Source organism: Podarcis cretensis, assembly GCF_951804945.1.
Source record: "Podarcis cretensis genome assembly, chromosome: 12".
Classification (NCBI taxonomy): Eukaryota; Metazoa; Chordata; class Lepidosauria; order Squamata; family Lacertidae; genus Podarcis; species Podarcis cretensis.
The window spans coordinates 42,653,735-42,669,503 of NC_137181.1; the positions used below are offsets into that span (position 1 = coordinate 42,653,735).

Sequence of the window (15,769 nt, forward strand, 5' to 3'; positions counted from 1 at the left end):
GGTGGATTATGGAACTAAAAGGTTTTGGCACTGATGCTTAAAGAATACAGTGGTACCTCTGGATGCGAATGGGATCGTTCCGGAGCCCCATTCACATCTAGAAGCAAACGCAACCCGCGTCCGCGTGTGTCATGATTTGCCGCTTCCATGCATGTGCGTGCTGTCATTTTTACCATCTGCACATGTGTGAGCGGCGAAACCCAGAAGTAACACAGTCCGTTACTTCTTATCCCGAAGCTACTTCAACCCAAGGTATGACTGTAGTATTCAGGTCATGGCTTGACATGATATTAATTTGGCTCTAGTTAATGCTACTACTTCTTTTGCTGCAACACAATAGAGCATATTTTGAATGAGCAAGCTAACCAGCAAATCCAAATACTTGCCTTTTTTAGCAACTACCACTTTACTTGGAGGTTTCTCTGTCTGTTTCTGAGTAAAAGAGGAGGAGAAGACTGGTGTGGAATCTTCGTCATCACTGTCAAACTTGGATGTATCTAAATAAAAGGTTTTAACATGTCATGTCATCACCCTTTTCACAGTTAGGCTAAATATAGGAACGCTTTCTACTTCCTCACATTAAAATTAAACTTTACCCCCCCACACACACACATAAGATCTTAAACAATGTTTGAAATATGCTAACTCCCATTCAAGCTTGCCAGCATTCACTTAATTCTAAGATTACACAGTTTGTGCCTTTGTATGGGTGACTCCTTCCTGACCCCCACAGTGGCAGATAATGGATGGGTACTTAATGGGGAGAAGGGGTTGGCTTGCTCAGCACTGGAGTGCACACCAAGTTGCCCACCCCTTGAGAAACCAGTGAAAGTTATTTATTATTATTATTTATTGAATTTATATACCACCAAATATCCCGGAGGTTTCAGGGCGGTTCACATAACAAGCTGAAGCATTGTGTACTTCATACACCACTGTCCTGGTCTTCTTATAATCTAGCAACCCTTTTATAGCTTGTCACATCTCAGAGATGGACCACAACAGGGCAGACCTACCATTTTCCGGGACATGGGTTCTGTGAGGGGGTTGGCATCTGGCATGAGCACAGTGGCAGAGCTTTTTCAGACAGCTTCTAAGCTTTTTGGGAACAAGACTAGCACATTGCATACTAAACATCTTTTGCTTCCTTCATGCTCGTACAATTCAAAGTTTTGAAATCTTGGCGGCTGACTGCCTGACTGGAAAATGATCGCTCCTTGAAGTATGCAATTTGAGGCAGATCTAAGGAATTCATATATTCCAAGCACATTGCTATCTTCGTAGATATATCAGAAATACTATATTAACATATATACATATATACCTACCAATATTGGCTTTCCGGGAATAAGAAGGAAAGGTGAAGAGGTTGCCGAAGTCTTGATTGGTCTTCTCTGGGGAAATCTTCCTGTTGTAAAAATGAAAACTTAAGTATCTGTTGCACCATGCACTTGAAACCATTAGTTACTTTTACAAGGGCAGAAGCTCTGCACAATTTGCAAACACATAAGCCCAATGCAGGTCACCAATCATGGACCCTGATTCACCACTTCATAAAGAGTGAATTGCACCAATTCGTAAGTGCTGTCTGATTCAGCTTGGGGCCTGAAGTTACCCAACCCCTGCCCACCCCATTCAGTAATGGGAAAACCAAACTAGATCCAAAGACTTGAGTGCTGTACACACCTGAATTTTATCTCTCTCTCTCTCTCTCTCTCTCTCTCTCTTTCTCTCTCTCTCCATTTCCCCACCATTACAACCAAAGAAAGAATCCTTTTTTATTTTTGGCCAGAATTGTATTAAATTTGCAGGCAAGGTTTCTCTCCTTCTGATGGCTTGAAACTTGCTAAAATTATCAAGATAGGATAGCTACAGTTATTTTTTTTTCTGGGGCGTGAATCACTTAATCTCTCCTACCATTTGGGGAGCAGCTGGCCTGAAAATTGCAGCCATGAGAGAGATGGCATTTGGGATTCATCCAAATCCAAGGCACACCTTTTTAAAGACATGCCTAAATGGGGACAGGAGTTGTCAAACACCTGACAAGCCACAGTAGTTGGCTGTTGGGTATTATTAGTGCAATACTGGGCTAGTCTACAGAAAACGCATATTAATAGGTACAGATGAGAATCCAAGTTTTTAAGGCAAAGTGGGCCGTCCGCATGTTGTGGACTACAACTCCCATAATCTGTGATCACTGGCCATGGTGAGTGGGGTTGATGGAGGTTGTAGCCTAAAACATCTGAACAGCACCAAGGTGGCCTGTGCCTGGTCTAAGGATTTTTATCAAAGCGTGCCTCAATGGCATGTATCTTCACATTTCAAAGGACAATAAGGCTAAGATAAACACACCAGAGAGGACTGGCCACTTCTTCAAACAGATAGATTTGTTCTCACATATTTCTCAGACACACTTTCCTGAAGTTACTGCACTTACTCTGGAGAAGGTTTCGATTTGACTGGGGAGAAGTCATATTCATCCTTTTCTAGACCATCCGAGGGCTCAAATTCATCTTCTCTGTCATTGATGATGGGAGATGTTTTTATTTTCAGTTCATCTAGATCATTATTATTGTTAGCATCTTCGTCACCCTCACCATCATCTTCCTCTTCTGAGAAATCAAAGGTGTACTTCGGCCTTTCAGCTGTGAAGACAGATAATGGCATCAATACTTATTTGTTAATTTCTCCATTGCACATTCTAGGAAATGTCACCCCTAAAGTGTCTGATGCAAGATACCGTGCATACCTTAAGAAAATGACAAACGTGGAGGGTATGGCAGCTTAGAGAAAGATGAACAAGTAACTTTTCCCATAAGGGATAAAGACTAGCAGCCCATCCATGGGGAGACAACAAAGAAATGAACTACAAAGAAATGAACTACACAGCAATCTCCTCTAAAGGAAAGCTACCAGAAAGCTCTCTGGTAAACGCACATACAAAACTAAGCAAACATTCCTTGATGGAACTGTGTCATCCATCTGGACAAAAAGGACCATCTCCCCTCATACAAACCGCCCCAGACCCTGCGCTTGTCACCTGAGGCCCTTCTCTATGCTCCCTGATTGTGGAATGGTCTCCCCAGAGGGGTTCCCCTGGCGCCATCACCACATGTCTTTAGACACCAGACAAAAACATTCCTCTTTATCAAGACCTATGGCTATTAAATAATCTATGGCCTGTGAAAGTGGGGGGACGGGACTGTTATTATTACCATTTTACTATTAGGCCATCCATCAATATGCTTTTTACTGTTTTTATCATGGATGTTTTGTAATGTGTTTCTAATGTACAACACCCTGAGATCTTTTGATAAATGGCGGTATATAAAACGAAATAGTAATATTTCATAATTGTTGCATCAGTTTGCAAAGGACTGTAAGGGGTCGAGGGCTTGAGGGTTGTGCATCTAACTCTGTCAGCACCACTTTAGTTTCTGGTGCTTCCTCTCCTAGCATTGGCTTATTTGTCTTCTTTATTCCTTTGGGTTAATTGATCTAGCTGGGTGTTGCTTCAACTGCTCTGGATAGCGCTCTAAACCAATGGTGTGCTTTAACTGCTGGCCAGTTGCCAGTGAGATGATTTTCTGACTATCCAATCAGGTTTTAGCCTAGGCCAATTTACAATAAAGGGACAGAGACCACTCCCTCAAATCACTTCCAGCTTCAATAAGCTTGATATTTGGGTTAATAAAATGTGATTTGCCTCTTTAAAACAGGTTTTGCTAGTTGCCAGGGCGAGATAGGCATTTTCTGCCCAGGGCACCAGAACGCATGTGAAGAAAAATAAAACTCAGACAAACAGTAAGTAGTTTTGTGCTGAAGGCAGCCCTGTTTGGGGAAGTTTTTAATGACTGATGTTTTAATGTATTTTTAATCTTTGTTGGAAGCCGCCCAGAGTGGCTGGGGAAAGCCAGCCAGATGGGCAGGGTACAAATAAATAATAATAATAATAATAATAATAATAATAATAATAATAATAGGTAGTAGTAGTAGCAGCAGTAGTAGTATTAACTTGCCATTCATTTTGTTGCACCTGGTGTCAAGAAAGCACCTCCATAATGGCCCCCTGAAAAACCACTTCTGTTTTTAGACACAGGCTAAAACCACTGTAATCTATAAAGGCTTTTAGTGGGGTTTTGAATCCCATGAGTATATTTTCTGTTAGTGGTTTTACATGGAATTTAATGCTGTTGATGACTATTTTGTTTTCTGCTATTGCTTTCTTTTGGGTTTTCACACTTTTTTGTGCGAGTTGCTTTTGCAATTTAATCAAATTGTAAGCCATCTTGAAAATCAAGCTTAAGAGTACACACACACACCCTGTATTGGCTGAGTCCTGGAATACCTGCTCCCTGCCTTGCAGGCATTTTTCCACCTGGCTGGGAGGGTGTGGCTGACTCCACCTATGAAAGTAAGTCGCTGCTGAACAGACTCTTAGACTGGGGTGTTGCAGAGGTGGGGGTAGTTTGTTGCTGTTATTGATATTTTTTGCATCTTTATTTTAGATCTTAGATTTATGTGGAAACTGTTCAATTTGTTTGTGTGCTTTTTTGATATTTTATTTATTGTTTATGACTACTTTTGTTATGCTTTTAATTATGTATTTTTCTCATGTTGTAAACTGCCTTAAGCATCATTTTAACTATGGCAGCATACAAATAAAATTACGGATTCTGTATATGTGTGTACACACTTATAAGAGGGAGGTAATAAGATTCACTCAAAATCATAGCCTTGCCAAGTGCCAGGATGAGGAAGTGTCAGTATCTTGCCCACTGAGCATCTATTATCAAAGATAATTGTTTCTATGGGATGAGTGATATTCGCTTTGGTCCTTGGCATCTGAAGTTTTAACCAGATTGCATTACACCTATTTTCTCTTAATCCTGCCAGTGAATCCTGCATGTTTCCCGGGGGGCGGGGGGGACTTGTTTCTGCATGTTTGGCTTGAATTCCCTGGCTAATTTTATCCAATTAATCATTCAGTGGGTCACCTACCTTTAAACATCTGTTTTAAAAAGTCCGTAGTTTGTATCCTGAGACCAAAGCTATGCAAAATATAGGGTACATTTTGATGCCGTGATAAACCACGGGTAATCATGGAAATAATACACCACAGCAAGCTTTAGGCTTGTACACTTTTCTCCTTGAGCATAAGCTGTGAAGATGAATTTGGAAGCTTTTACTTCTGTCAACCACCCAATAAACTGTGGTTAATTTTAGCTGTTTGTTTGAAACCATAGGTTACGAAGCTGGCTTTGGAGAGGGAGGAGAGTCAAACCTAAGGCTGCGGCTCATACCCCATGATTTGCATGATGCCCAAATAGTCATCTGTTGTGCAATACCGTACATTGCAAGAAAAAAATTATGGTGAGTCTTTATCAAGGTATATCCAGTGGAAACCCTGTGCATGCAAGCAGGTACAGTGGGCAAGTATCCCTTGAAAGGAGCAGTACCCCCCCCCCCTTTAGCTAAATAGCTCTAGAAGGCTCTCATTGCATTCTGCACATAAACTGAAAAACACATTTTCATTATTACCTGCGGCTCTTCTAAGTAACGAGTCTCTTGGAATAATCACAGGTTCATTTTCCTCCAAGTCACTTTCAGATTTAGATTCATCATCTGACCACGGGTTCCGTTTCTTCACTTTCTTCGCACTGGACTTTGTGGCGGAAGACGGTGTTCTTCTCACCCTAGGGCCTAGAATAAAATTTAATTCTCAGTACAGTAAAGAATCTTTTATTATACGTACTCCTTACATAGTTTTTTTAAATAATCTGCATGAAAACATTTTCATTTTCCAGGTTAATTATGATGAAACACATTACCTCATTAAGCACTCCCAATACAAAATGCAGGATGCCAGTTTTGAAAATCATGTCAAATAAAATGGTAAGATATCTACAGGAAACTTGTCCCCTTTGCTCTTCACTGAATCCAAAAGAACTATTGCATTTGGCAAAACACCTGGCCAATTCACACCTTTCACGAGTCTATTAACCAAAAGGCAGAGCAAGAAATAAGCCACACTAATCAGTATCAAGGCTTCCCTGAGAACCATGGAGACCACTTAACATGGGTCCCTTTGACTTGAGCACATAGTCCCAACCAATCTAAACCATGCGCTTGTTCAAGTTCTTTCAGAGAAGACTGCCAAAATACAGAGATGCTTCTGAAACCCAAAGTCTTTGGCAGCCGTGAAGAGAGGAAAACTCTGGGTACCCACAAAGTAGCTGCACACTGAGATGTGCAGTTCTTTTTTTAAAAAAACCATCATATATATGTCTATATCTATATCTGCAGCATATCTATGTGCTATTGCTTCAGGCATTACAGAGCAGTTCTGCACACTGAGTTGGCTGATGATGATTCTTGGAACAAGGCACTGTGAATCTAGACCCCACTCAATTTCTCCACATGAGCTTTCCTTCTGATACACATGAATTCAGCTAGCAATGCTTCTTTGTGACATCTCTCTGTCACTCTCTGTTTACTTACCGGGCTCTTTCTTCTCTCTCTTGGGCTTAGGTGTTTTGGCCACTGGGCTGGCCACTGGGCTAGCCACTGGGACAGAGGTATTAAGCGAATCTTCACCAGCACCTTCGACTGGTATGCCACCAAACTCTTCATCAAATTCCAGTTTTATTGCTAGAGTATCCAGTTCTCCCTGGAAATTTAACCAAACTAATTAGGTCAATGTAATGGCTGGGTGTAATAATGTTTGCTGAGCTGATACAATATTTCAGAGTGCTTCTAGGAACTTCAATTCCTGCAGGGCTCTCTATCTGGTCCTTAGGACTCCCCCCCCCCCCCAGGTCACAACCTTCACCAGTCTTACTCTCTCTGAACATTTCTGCCTGGCTGGAATGTCCTTCAACCTGATAATGCATCTTGGTTGCCCAGATGGAGGGGTGTGTGTGTGTGTGTGTGTAAAAACTAGCCTATTGTTGTTTCTCTCACTTTTGCCTATGCCCTCCCAAAGGTTGCCCAGATGAGAATGAGGCCCTCAATCTGGGGGGTGGGGGGAACCCTTAGTCATTCACACTCAGTCCAGATACTTCCAGGTTGGATTACTGTAGTGCACAGGGCTGCCCTTGAAGTCTGAAAACTTCAATTGGACAAGGCAGCTGCCCGTGTTTTGCCTGAGGTTACCAGACTGGTTCATTTTATGTTAATCATCTACCAGCTTCAGTGACTGAATGGAATCCAGAAACAGACTGGCAAAGTTCTGGTTTGATCTTTATACCCTGATACCAGGACATTTAGGGCTTTATCAAGAATTGCCTCTTCCCATATGAACCTGTCCAAGTCACTTAATTCAGTCTTCAAGACCTTTTCTCTGTGTCCCCTTTAGCCAATGTGTGAATGGACCAACGTGAGACATAGGGTGTTTTTGATTGTAGTGCCCAAAATTTGGAACAGCTCCCCTTGACAGGGATGTCTAGCTCCTTAGTTGCTAAGTTGTCCACTTCTAGACGGGCACTGAAGACAGGCACTATGGGCATTTTAAGTTATTTCCTCTTAATTGACTTTTGCTTTACCAATGCTTTTAAATCATATTACATTTATTGCTGTTGGTGTTTTAAATATATGTGTTTATTTAGCATTTCTGTAATTGTCTTTAAGCTGCCTTTAGTATGTTTGATATAAAAAGCAGGGTATAAATTGTACAAAAAATAAATAATATATAAGAATCAGGAACAAGACATATTGACTTGCCTTCTTCTTTTTTAGCAGTTTCTTACTGGCATCAGCTTTCATAGCAGATGTAATCTGTGGAACTATTCTCCTACCAAATGGCGATGGCATCGTCTCTTCTAAGTGAAGTTTCTTCATCTTGGGCTTACCAACTTTGCCTTTAATGGGTTTTGCTGTCATGCCAGAAAGGACATCTTCTCTTTCCTGTGCTTCTACTTTCTAAAAATAAACGCAAATGAAAGAAAAATATAAGCATCTCCAAAGAGGAACTATTACTACTACATACAGAAAATCTATGTCTGCTTAAAAAAAAAGGGAGTATAAAAAAACAGGTTAAAATAATGCTATAACTGCATTATGTCATCCAAGACAGGCAATACTAGCTACTAATCCTAAGGAATGTTTGAGTAATACATCTGAGTAATTTTGGACAAAGCCTTATGTAAAGCAGATGAAATATTATTATTAATAATTATTTGTCAGTGTTTACGGCGATCTATGTAATTTCTCCCATGTCTTCAATTTTAGAACCAGTCAAAAGCTTTTAAAAGTATTATGAATGCACTGTCTTTGTCAAGAAACATGGGTAGACCACATTACCCATGTAGGAAAATTGGGCAATAAGTAAGAAACTATAGACACTCAAAGCTAAACATGCTGAACTCAAATGCAAAACCTACAGACTGGTGAAACCCCCTGGATTCTGGGTTTTCTGCCACAATAAAACTTGCAGCAAATATGTGTCTGAGAACATAGCTCTGAAGTGTAAAATTACACAGATCCTCATTTCACCTCTTCTGCCAACAGACTTTGATATAATAAAAAACAACAGTTTTGCTTAGACTACTTGCTGAAACAAAAACTATGTTGACAAACTGAAACTGAAACCTTGATGCTGTACATACATCAAGCTCTTCTACAAAGGCTGCTAAATCTTCTTTCCAAAGGTCTGAAGGAGATTTTCTCTTGAGGTCAGCAAGATCCTTTCCCTTCAAGGTGACAAATACAGAAAGGATTTTTGAACAAACATATTCTGAACATCCAAGATAAGCAAATGTTAATGAAACAAAACTAGGACAGTGACTATACAGTAATCCTCATGCAAAGATCTGTACATATTACCTTTTATATACATATGTTTGATCAATAGCATTGTAATGGTGAAACCAATGAGCAAATTCTGAGACACAAGTTTGGGTTTGGGGGGATAAATTTTAGAATTTAGAATGCAGCTGCACATACATCAGACTAGGAAGTACTTTCAGGTCAGGAACTCTGAAAGATACCTACTTTTGTGTCCCGCTGCTTAATGATTTCTTCTACTTTCTCTTTAGTAAGACACCACAAAGACATATTTAAGATGTAGTTGAAATCTGGGCCTGAGGTAGATCCGGAAGAGTCGGAACTGTCATCATTGAGGTTCTGCATTTCCTCCTCTTCTGCTGCCTATAATAATAATAAAAAAATAGTTATGCTGCTATTCATATATCCTACGGCTACAAAGGGATACTTAAAGACTTTGTATTTTATTTAGGTTCAATTTCTACAACACTGGTGATCAACAGAGGGGAAGCTCAAGGAATCCTGGTAGCAGCAAAATAAATAAATAAAATGGGGAAAAAATCATAGCATAGTACCAGGACACAAAGTTCCAAAGCTGCTATGATATGCAGCTAGAAATACACAAATCTCTATACAATACAGCAGTTGTTTCTCAAACAATCTAACTTGAAATGTTTGAAAATTACTGTGGCCTACCTGTTACACAATGCCCCTGTTTTAGGAGCAGAGTTACTCATGAAATTGTGGCAGATGGAGGCAGAGTTTGGCATAATCAGAAGACAATTATTTACATGATTTTCTACAGACATCTCATTCATCTTTGGAAACTGCTAATTTCTTTGCCAGAACATTTTCATTGGGAGGAGTTTTGCCACTTAGCTTGAGGTACTGATAGGATAATCTCCAGCTGTAGTCATACTACATCTCTCATTCTCCCCAGCCATCATGGTCAATGGCCAGGGATGATGGGACATGTAGTCCAGGAAATAGCTGTTTGCTATTTCTGTACAGCTCCATAAACTATGTAGCAAAGACCAAGGCCAACAATATAATTTCTCTAAGATAATAAACATCCAGCCAAAGCTGTATGTATAGCTTGCATTGGTATAAATTAGTTAACTACTCATAATTTGGGACTAATTTAAGATGCAACCCTAAACATCCTCTCATACAGAAGGAAAGGCCCAAAAAATATATTAGAGGGAATTACTCGTCGCCTAAATAGTTTACCTTTTCTTGTGCTTCTTTCCAGGCTTTCACCGGGTCAGATTCATAGCCTCTCTGGACTAACATTTGAATCAAATCTCTCTTTGATTTATTCTCTATGTGAAACAAAAGAAAACAAATTACAATTTTTAAAAATGGTATGTTTCTATTTTCCTTCACTTACATCTTTATCCATTTCATAATGCACTTTAAATTTCACATGTTTCTTACCTATGGTAATTTTCCCTTGTATTTTCTCTAGAATAAAGCGAGCCTGATTGTTAAGCTTGGTGGATTCTGCCCCCAACATCCCTACAAGCCACTCCTTGCGCAAGCTGTAGTAGTTTAATCGTAAGTCAAAGAATTCCTTCAGAATATCTTGCACGGTTTCATACTTCTTCAGACACCCCATGTGATCAAATAGCACCTGCACAAATATAAAATGTTTATTTTCTTTCTTTCTTTTTTTAAAAAAGGTTTTATTAAAGCTTTTTTGTAATATAATAAAAGAAAACTAATCTAAATAAAAATAAAAACAGAGAAAAATGAAAACTCAGGGTCCTCTCTCAAAAGTAACTCTTAACCCTTGCCTAACACGAAAAGTTCTGGACTCTCCCAGGTCTCACCTGGGAGCTTTCCTTTCTTCTCCCAGTCTCTTAACCCTGGAAGGTCTTCCCTTCCCAGCCAATGTTTGATTATTTCAACACTGCATATAGCTAAGTACGTACAAGGTATGTGAATATTTTATATGACTGCACATGCAACTAACGTGAAGGTAGTACAGCAAGCCTTTAAATAATTCTCAATTCAGATTCAATTTTAATTATTTGAAATAAATTTTAACTAAGCTGGTACAGATAGTTTTTCTGGGCATTTAACAGACTTTATGCCAAGTATATTTCTTTATTTTTGTCAAATTCAAGTATTTCATATTAAAATCCTTATCCATGTATAGAAGGACTTTGGCTTGACCTGCAATTCAGCATTCTATTTGTTTGTAAATAATTCGTGCTGTTGAAAACAATGAGGTGATCAGAATTCAATTAGGTACACGTGTTGAGGATACAATTCTTTTTTCAAATTCAAATGGCAATTGAACTCCCATACCCACTTTCAAAGGGAGGTAATGAAAGAGTTAAGAGCCCCCAATTTTGCCAGGAGTTTGGAATTCTCAAATCTTGAGTAATCTCTTTAAAATTATAGACAAACCACCAGCTGAGTGAGTCAAAGTGTTTTTATTCTAAGATCACCTGAATAGGCATTATGCAGCTTGTACAATTTTTTTAATGACCAGATATCAGACCCATCTGTACTTAATGTCAGATGTCAAAGAAATTAACAACTATCTGTCGTTTAGAAGACATCTGAAGGCAGCCCTGTTTATGGAAGTTTTTAATGACTGATGTTTTAATGTATTTTTAATCTTTTGTTGGAAGCCGCCCAGAGTGGCTGTGGAAACCCAGCCAGCTGGGTGGGGTATAAACAAATTATTATTATTATTATTATTGGGGGGAAATTACACTTTTTACACCAGATTTGAAGTTAAGGTTTACCACCTCAAATTACTATTAGCCCCCTTTTGCTTTTTGTATCGAAGGAAATATGAAGGGAGGCATTTTAGTCACATGGTATACAGAATATATTGCTGCCACGGCAAACAGAAAAATGATTAAAGTGCTATTAGTGCTGGTAGTCAAACATATAGAAAAGTTACCATAGAATTACAAGTTAAACTTGTCTGAAGCTTAAAGACTTTGTGAAGTCCAGCAGCCTCGGCCTGAGCAAGCTTTTCTTCGGTCATTTTCACAACAAATTTCACAGTTGTATCAGTGTGATACTCCTTGTAATCTGAAATTAATGCTGGTGTTTTTTCCGTTCCATTCAGCATCGGCTCTAACACCTGTTCTTTGTAAACCTATACAGTTAAAAAGGAGAGGAAATAGTTATTTAAAAGGGAGGAAAATTGCAAATGTTCAAAACCGAAAATCATCTTAAAAGTCCTCACCTGAGTCCACGTTCGAACTGGAAGCTCTGTGATTTCCACTGTGTTTCTGTCAACCACAAATATTTCCCCACTCACTACATATTGGTTCTGACCAAGTTCCTGGATCATTCCTTTGAAGTTTTTGTAGTTTGGAAGCTGTAACGTTAAGGATTATTTGACATATTAGCAACATGCCCCCTAGTAAGCCTTGGTAAAGTTTTCTTTATTTCTAAGAAACTAAAATATTGAGTGATGATCTATCGGCATTTAAAACTAAAATGATGTCCACCTAGAAACTAGCAGTATAACATTATTTCTGTGGGCAAGTCCAGTCCAGCAATTCCTCCGTACAATGCTGCATGTGGGTACCACAAGGAGCAGTTAAAAGTTAGGATGAATCACGGCAGCTATCGTGGCTACACCTTTTTCTAGCAGCCACAACTGTGGAAAATGCAGAGGTGCCCCTTTGCGTATCACCCTTCCACTCCAAGTCTGAAAGTTACTCTAGAGAAAACCTAGTGAAGCTAGCTTTCCTATATGTGAGGAGATCTTTGCTAAACATGGATCATAGCCAATCATTGAATCATTTGGTGACTAAAGAACTTCCATTTTAGTTCTGCAAATTTTAAAGTTTCTTTGAGAAAACACGTTCAGCCACAATAATACCATATTTTGTCAAGACAAAATAAAATAATGGCATATGAGAGGGGTCACGAGTTTGTCTTCTTTATGAAAGCATTATAATATATTGGTCTGCCGTGAACATTGCATTACCATAGGATGTGGGTCCAACCCGTCCAGCATTCTTCTGACGTTGTTCACAATCTCTCTGGTATCGTAGTTTGGAATTTTACATGCCCATCCGGTTCCGATGCCCTCGGCACCATTTACTAAGACCATGGGAATGATGGGAATGTACCATTCAGGCTCCACACGCAAGTTATCATCATAAAGGAATTTAAGCAGATTATCATCCACTGTAGGAAAAAGCAGCCTTGCTAAAGGGCTTTAAAGAGAAAGGAAATAAAGGGTGGTTTTTTTAGTTAATAAGTTATAAACTGTTCTTTTTATTGCACCAGCTGAGAGCATCATGGTTCCTCTAACATACTGCACAGCATTCTCAGTAAACAATAATGCACGCAACAGGATGCCTGTGCATGTATAAGAAGCCTCTGAAACAGACTTTGAGGTACAGCCTTGTGCATAGTAAAGAATGTTTTTTGTCTCTTTGAAATCCGTTAGTATTAAGTGCACTTAAACTGGAATTTGCTTAACACCAAATCAGGCCACTGGCCTATCTAGTTCCGTACTGTCTACCTTCCCTGGAAGCAGCTCATGAAGACACCGAAGATTTCTGTCTGCTTATCATCTGAGTTGTCATCGTTATATTTGTTTTAGCATTCAGGATATATTTTTAGCTCAATATTTTCACAGCAGAACACTACTTTGATACCCTAGCTCTCTGTCACTGCACCTACTAAACATATACCAGAGATATTATGCAAGCAGCCTGTGACAGATAAAAAAGTAATCTTTAATTCCAAATCCTACAGTTCTGGGAAATTCTATTCAAAGTGAAATCAGTATCATTTTACTGGTGCTTGTTCCTATAACATTTCATCTTTTTCTCTCTTCATTCGTTGGTCTGGTTTGCCTGTAATACTTAACTAGGATTTCCTTAGCCTAATTATGGTTTGTAGGAAAACCCAGCAGACAAACATAATTTGTGTTCCACCAACAAACCACAACGTGAAGCCATTGTATATTTTAACTATAGTTTGATGTTAAGTCCAAACCCAACCCCAGTCTTGCTTTACCATGGTTTGAACCAGACAGAGGGCCTTTTCGGTAGTGGCGCCCACCCTGTGGAACGCCCTCCCTTCAGATGTGAAGGAAACAAGCAGCTATCCTATCTTTAAAAGGCATCTGAAGGCAGCCCTGTTCAGGGAAGTTTTTAATATTTAACGCTGTACTGTTTTTAACACTTGATTGGGAGCCGCCCAGAGTGGCTGGGGAAACTCAGCCAGATGGGCGGGGTATAAATAATAAATTATTATTATTATTCCAACACCTGGTCCCAAACCCTAGCAAGTTATAAAGGCACAGGAAAAAGCAGTTGGAAATGAAATCTCACTTTAGAGAAGTAAGCCATTTGTTGCTAGCTCATCTGTGAGCCAACCTGTGAGCACACCAGAATTAAAATAAATGGCTTAGTGTTTAGGCTCGAAGTCCCAGTGTGTCACCAGGAGCTAAAGATATTAACAAGTAAATGCCGGGGGGGGGGGGGGGACTGGGAAAACTGCTGCAGCATGTATGTATGTATGTTATGTCTAACTTCAAGGGCACAATCTGGCAAAAGAAAAGTCAGACTGCAAAATGGGATTTAGTTGCAAAAAACTTTTGGTGCCTTATGCCCAGTGGATATATACGCAGTGCTCTGCTACAATGTGCGAATGCCAAAACACGTTTCACCCACTGAAGTCAGAGTTCAAGCATTAAACAGCAGAAGGTCAAGAGTTCCAGAGTTATTAAATGCAGGTCTCTTCTTTGGGGAAACAGGAGGTCTTTGTCTCAAACGAAATGCAGTGCACAAACTATTCACTTTTCCTAACTGCTACATATTAGGAAATGGAAGGAATGGAAATGTAATTAGCTAAAAAGAAATCAAGCCACTTTTACAATTAGGCTCACATAGTTTTGTCAACAATCCATGAAAAGTTGCGAGTGCTTGAAATACTCATTTAGTTATCTGCGCTGTGGGTTAAAGCCTCAGCGCCTAGGGCTTGCCGATCGAAAGTCGGCGGTTCGAATCCCTGCGGCGGGGTGCGCTCCCGCTGCTCGGTCCCAGCGCCTGCCAACCTAGCAGTTCGAAAGCACCTCCGGGTGCAAGTAGATAAATAGGGACCGCTTACCAGCGGGAAGGTAAACGGCGTTTCCGTGTGCGGCTCTGGCTCGCCAGAGCAGCGATGTCACGCTGGCCACGTGACCCGGAAGTGTCTCCGGACAGCGCTGGCCCCTGGCCTCTTAAGTGAGATGGGCGCACAACCCCAGAGTCTGTCAAGACTGGCCCGTATGGGCAGGGGTACCTTTACCTTTACCTTAGCTATCTCCCTCAATCACAAATATACACTGACAATCTGTACCACTTAAATAAGACTAGTTCCACTTGCGCGTTGAACAAAATTTTACCTTAGCATAGTGAAAATGTAACGAGGACTTGCGGCATCCTTGCCACCGTGAAGCCTAGTACCAAACTGACCAATAGGCTGCAGTAAACTGACATTGTTACTTCCAACGAAGTTCTGAGCCAAGTTGACAACGGTCATCATCAAAGCTTGCTGGAAGAAAATGTTTAGAGCATTGTTACTACTGAAACACATTTTCCTCACCAAAAACTAACCTGCAAACGAGTGTAGAATAAATTACTGACTTAACTAGCAAATGGCCCATCAAGTTGGGGAAGGGAGCACCATATCTAAGGACCGTCACTGTTTAAGGAACTTTTTTCCCTAACACATTCACCATCCCAGTGTCAGCACAAATAAAAAATGCTAATCTGAGTCCTGAGTGCTCACTGGAAGGACAGATCGTGAAGCTGAGGCTCCAATACTTTGGCCACCTCATGAGAAGAGAAGACTCCCTGGAAAAGACCCTGATGTTGGGAAAGATGGAGGGCACAAGGAGAAGGGGACGACAGAGGACGAGATGGCTGGATAGCATTCTTGAAGCTACCAGCATGAGTTTGACCAAACTGCGGGAGGCAGTGGAAGACAGGAGTGCCTGGCGTGCTCTGGACCGTCACTGTTTAAGGAACTT

At 40.2% G+C, this 15,769-nt stretch overlaps 1 protein-coding gene across 8 annotated transcripts in view; it reads right to left on the reverse strand.

Moving 5' to 3' along the window:
• Positions 1 to 15,769, reverse strand: part of TOP2B (DNA topoisomerase II beta) — a 44,104-nt gene that overhangs the window by 6,298 nt on the left and 22,037 nt on the right. For 4 of the 8 annotated variants that reach the window (XM_079947152.1, XM_079947151.1, XM_079947149.1 and 1 more), the window contains exons 20-33: positions 15,143 to 15,291; positions 12,728 to 12,959; positions 11,975 to 12,109; positions 11,684 to 11,884; positions 10,201 to 10,396; positions 9,994 to 10,085; positions 8,992 to 9,147; positions 8,607 to 8,690; positions 7,723 to 7,920; positions 6,502 to 6,670; positions 5,542 to 5,703; positions 2,438 to 2,645; positions 1,329 to 1,408; positions 387 to 497 (exon numbers count right to left, since the gene is read on the reverse strand). In XM_079947152.1, the coding sequence (XP_079803278.1) occupies positions 387 to 497; positions 1,329 to 1,408; positions 2,438 to 2,645; positions 5,542 to 5,703; positions 6,502 to 6,670; positions 7,723 to 7,920; positions 8,607 to 8,690; positions 8,992 to 9,147; positions 9,994 to 10,085; positions 10,201 to 10,396; positions 11,684 to 11,884; positions 11,975 to 12,109; positions 12,728 to 12,959; positions 15,143 to 15,291 (2,173 nt within the window). Of the gene's footprint in view, positions 1 to 382; positions 498 to 1,328; positions 1,409 to 2,437; positions 2,646 to 5,541; positions 5,704 to 6,501; positions 6,671 to 7,718; positions 7,921 to 8,606; positions 8,691 to 8,991; positions 9,148 to 9,993; positions 10,086 to 10,200; positions 10,397 to 11,683; positions 11,885 to 11,974; positions 12,110 to 12,727; positions 12,960 to 15,142; positions 15,292 to 15,769 lie in introns of all 8 variants that reach the window. The other 4 variants (XR_013831978.1, XR_013831979.1, XM_079947150.1 and 1 more) reach the window with 2 other exon arrangements.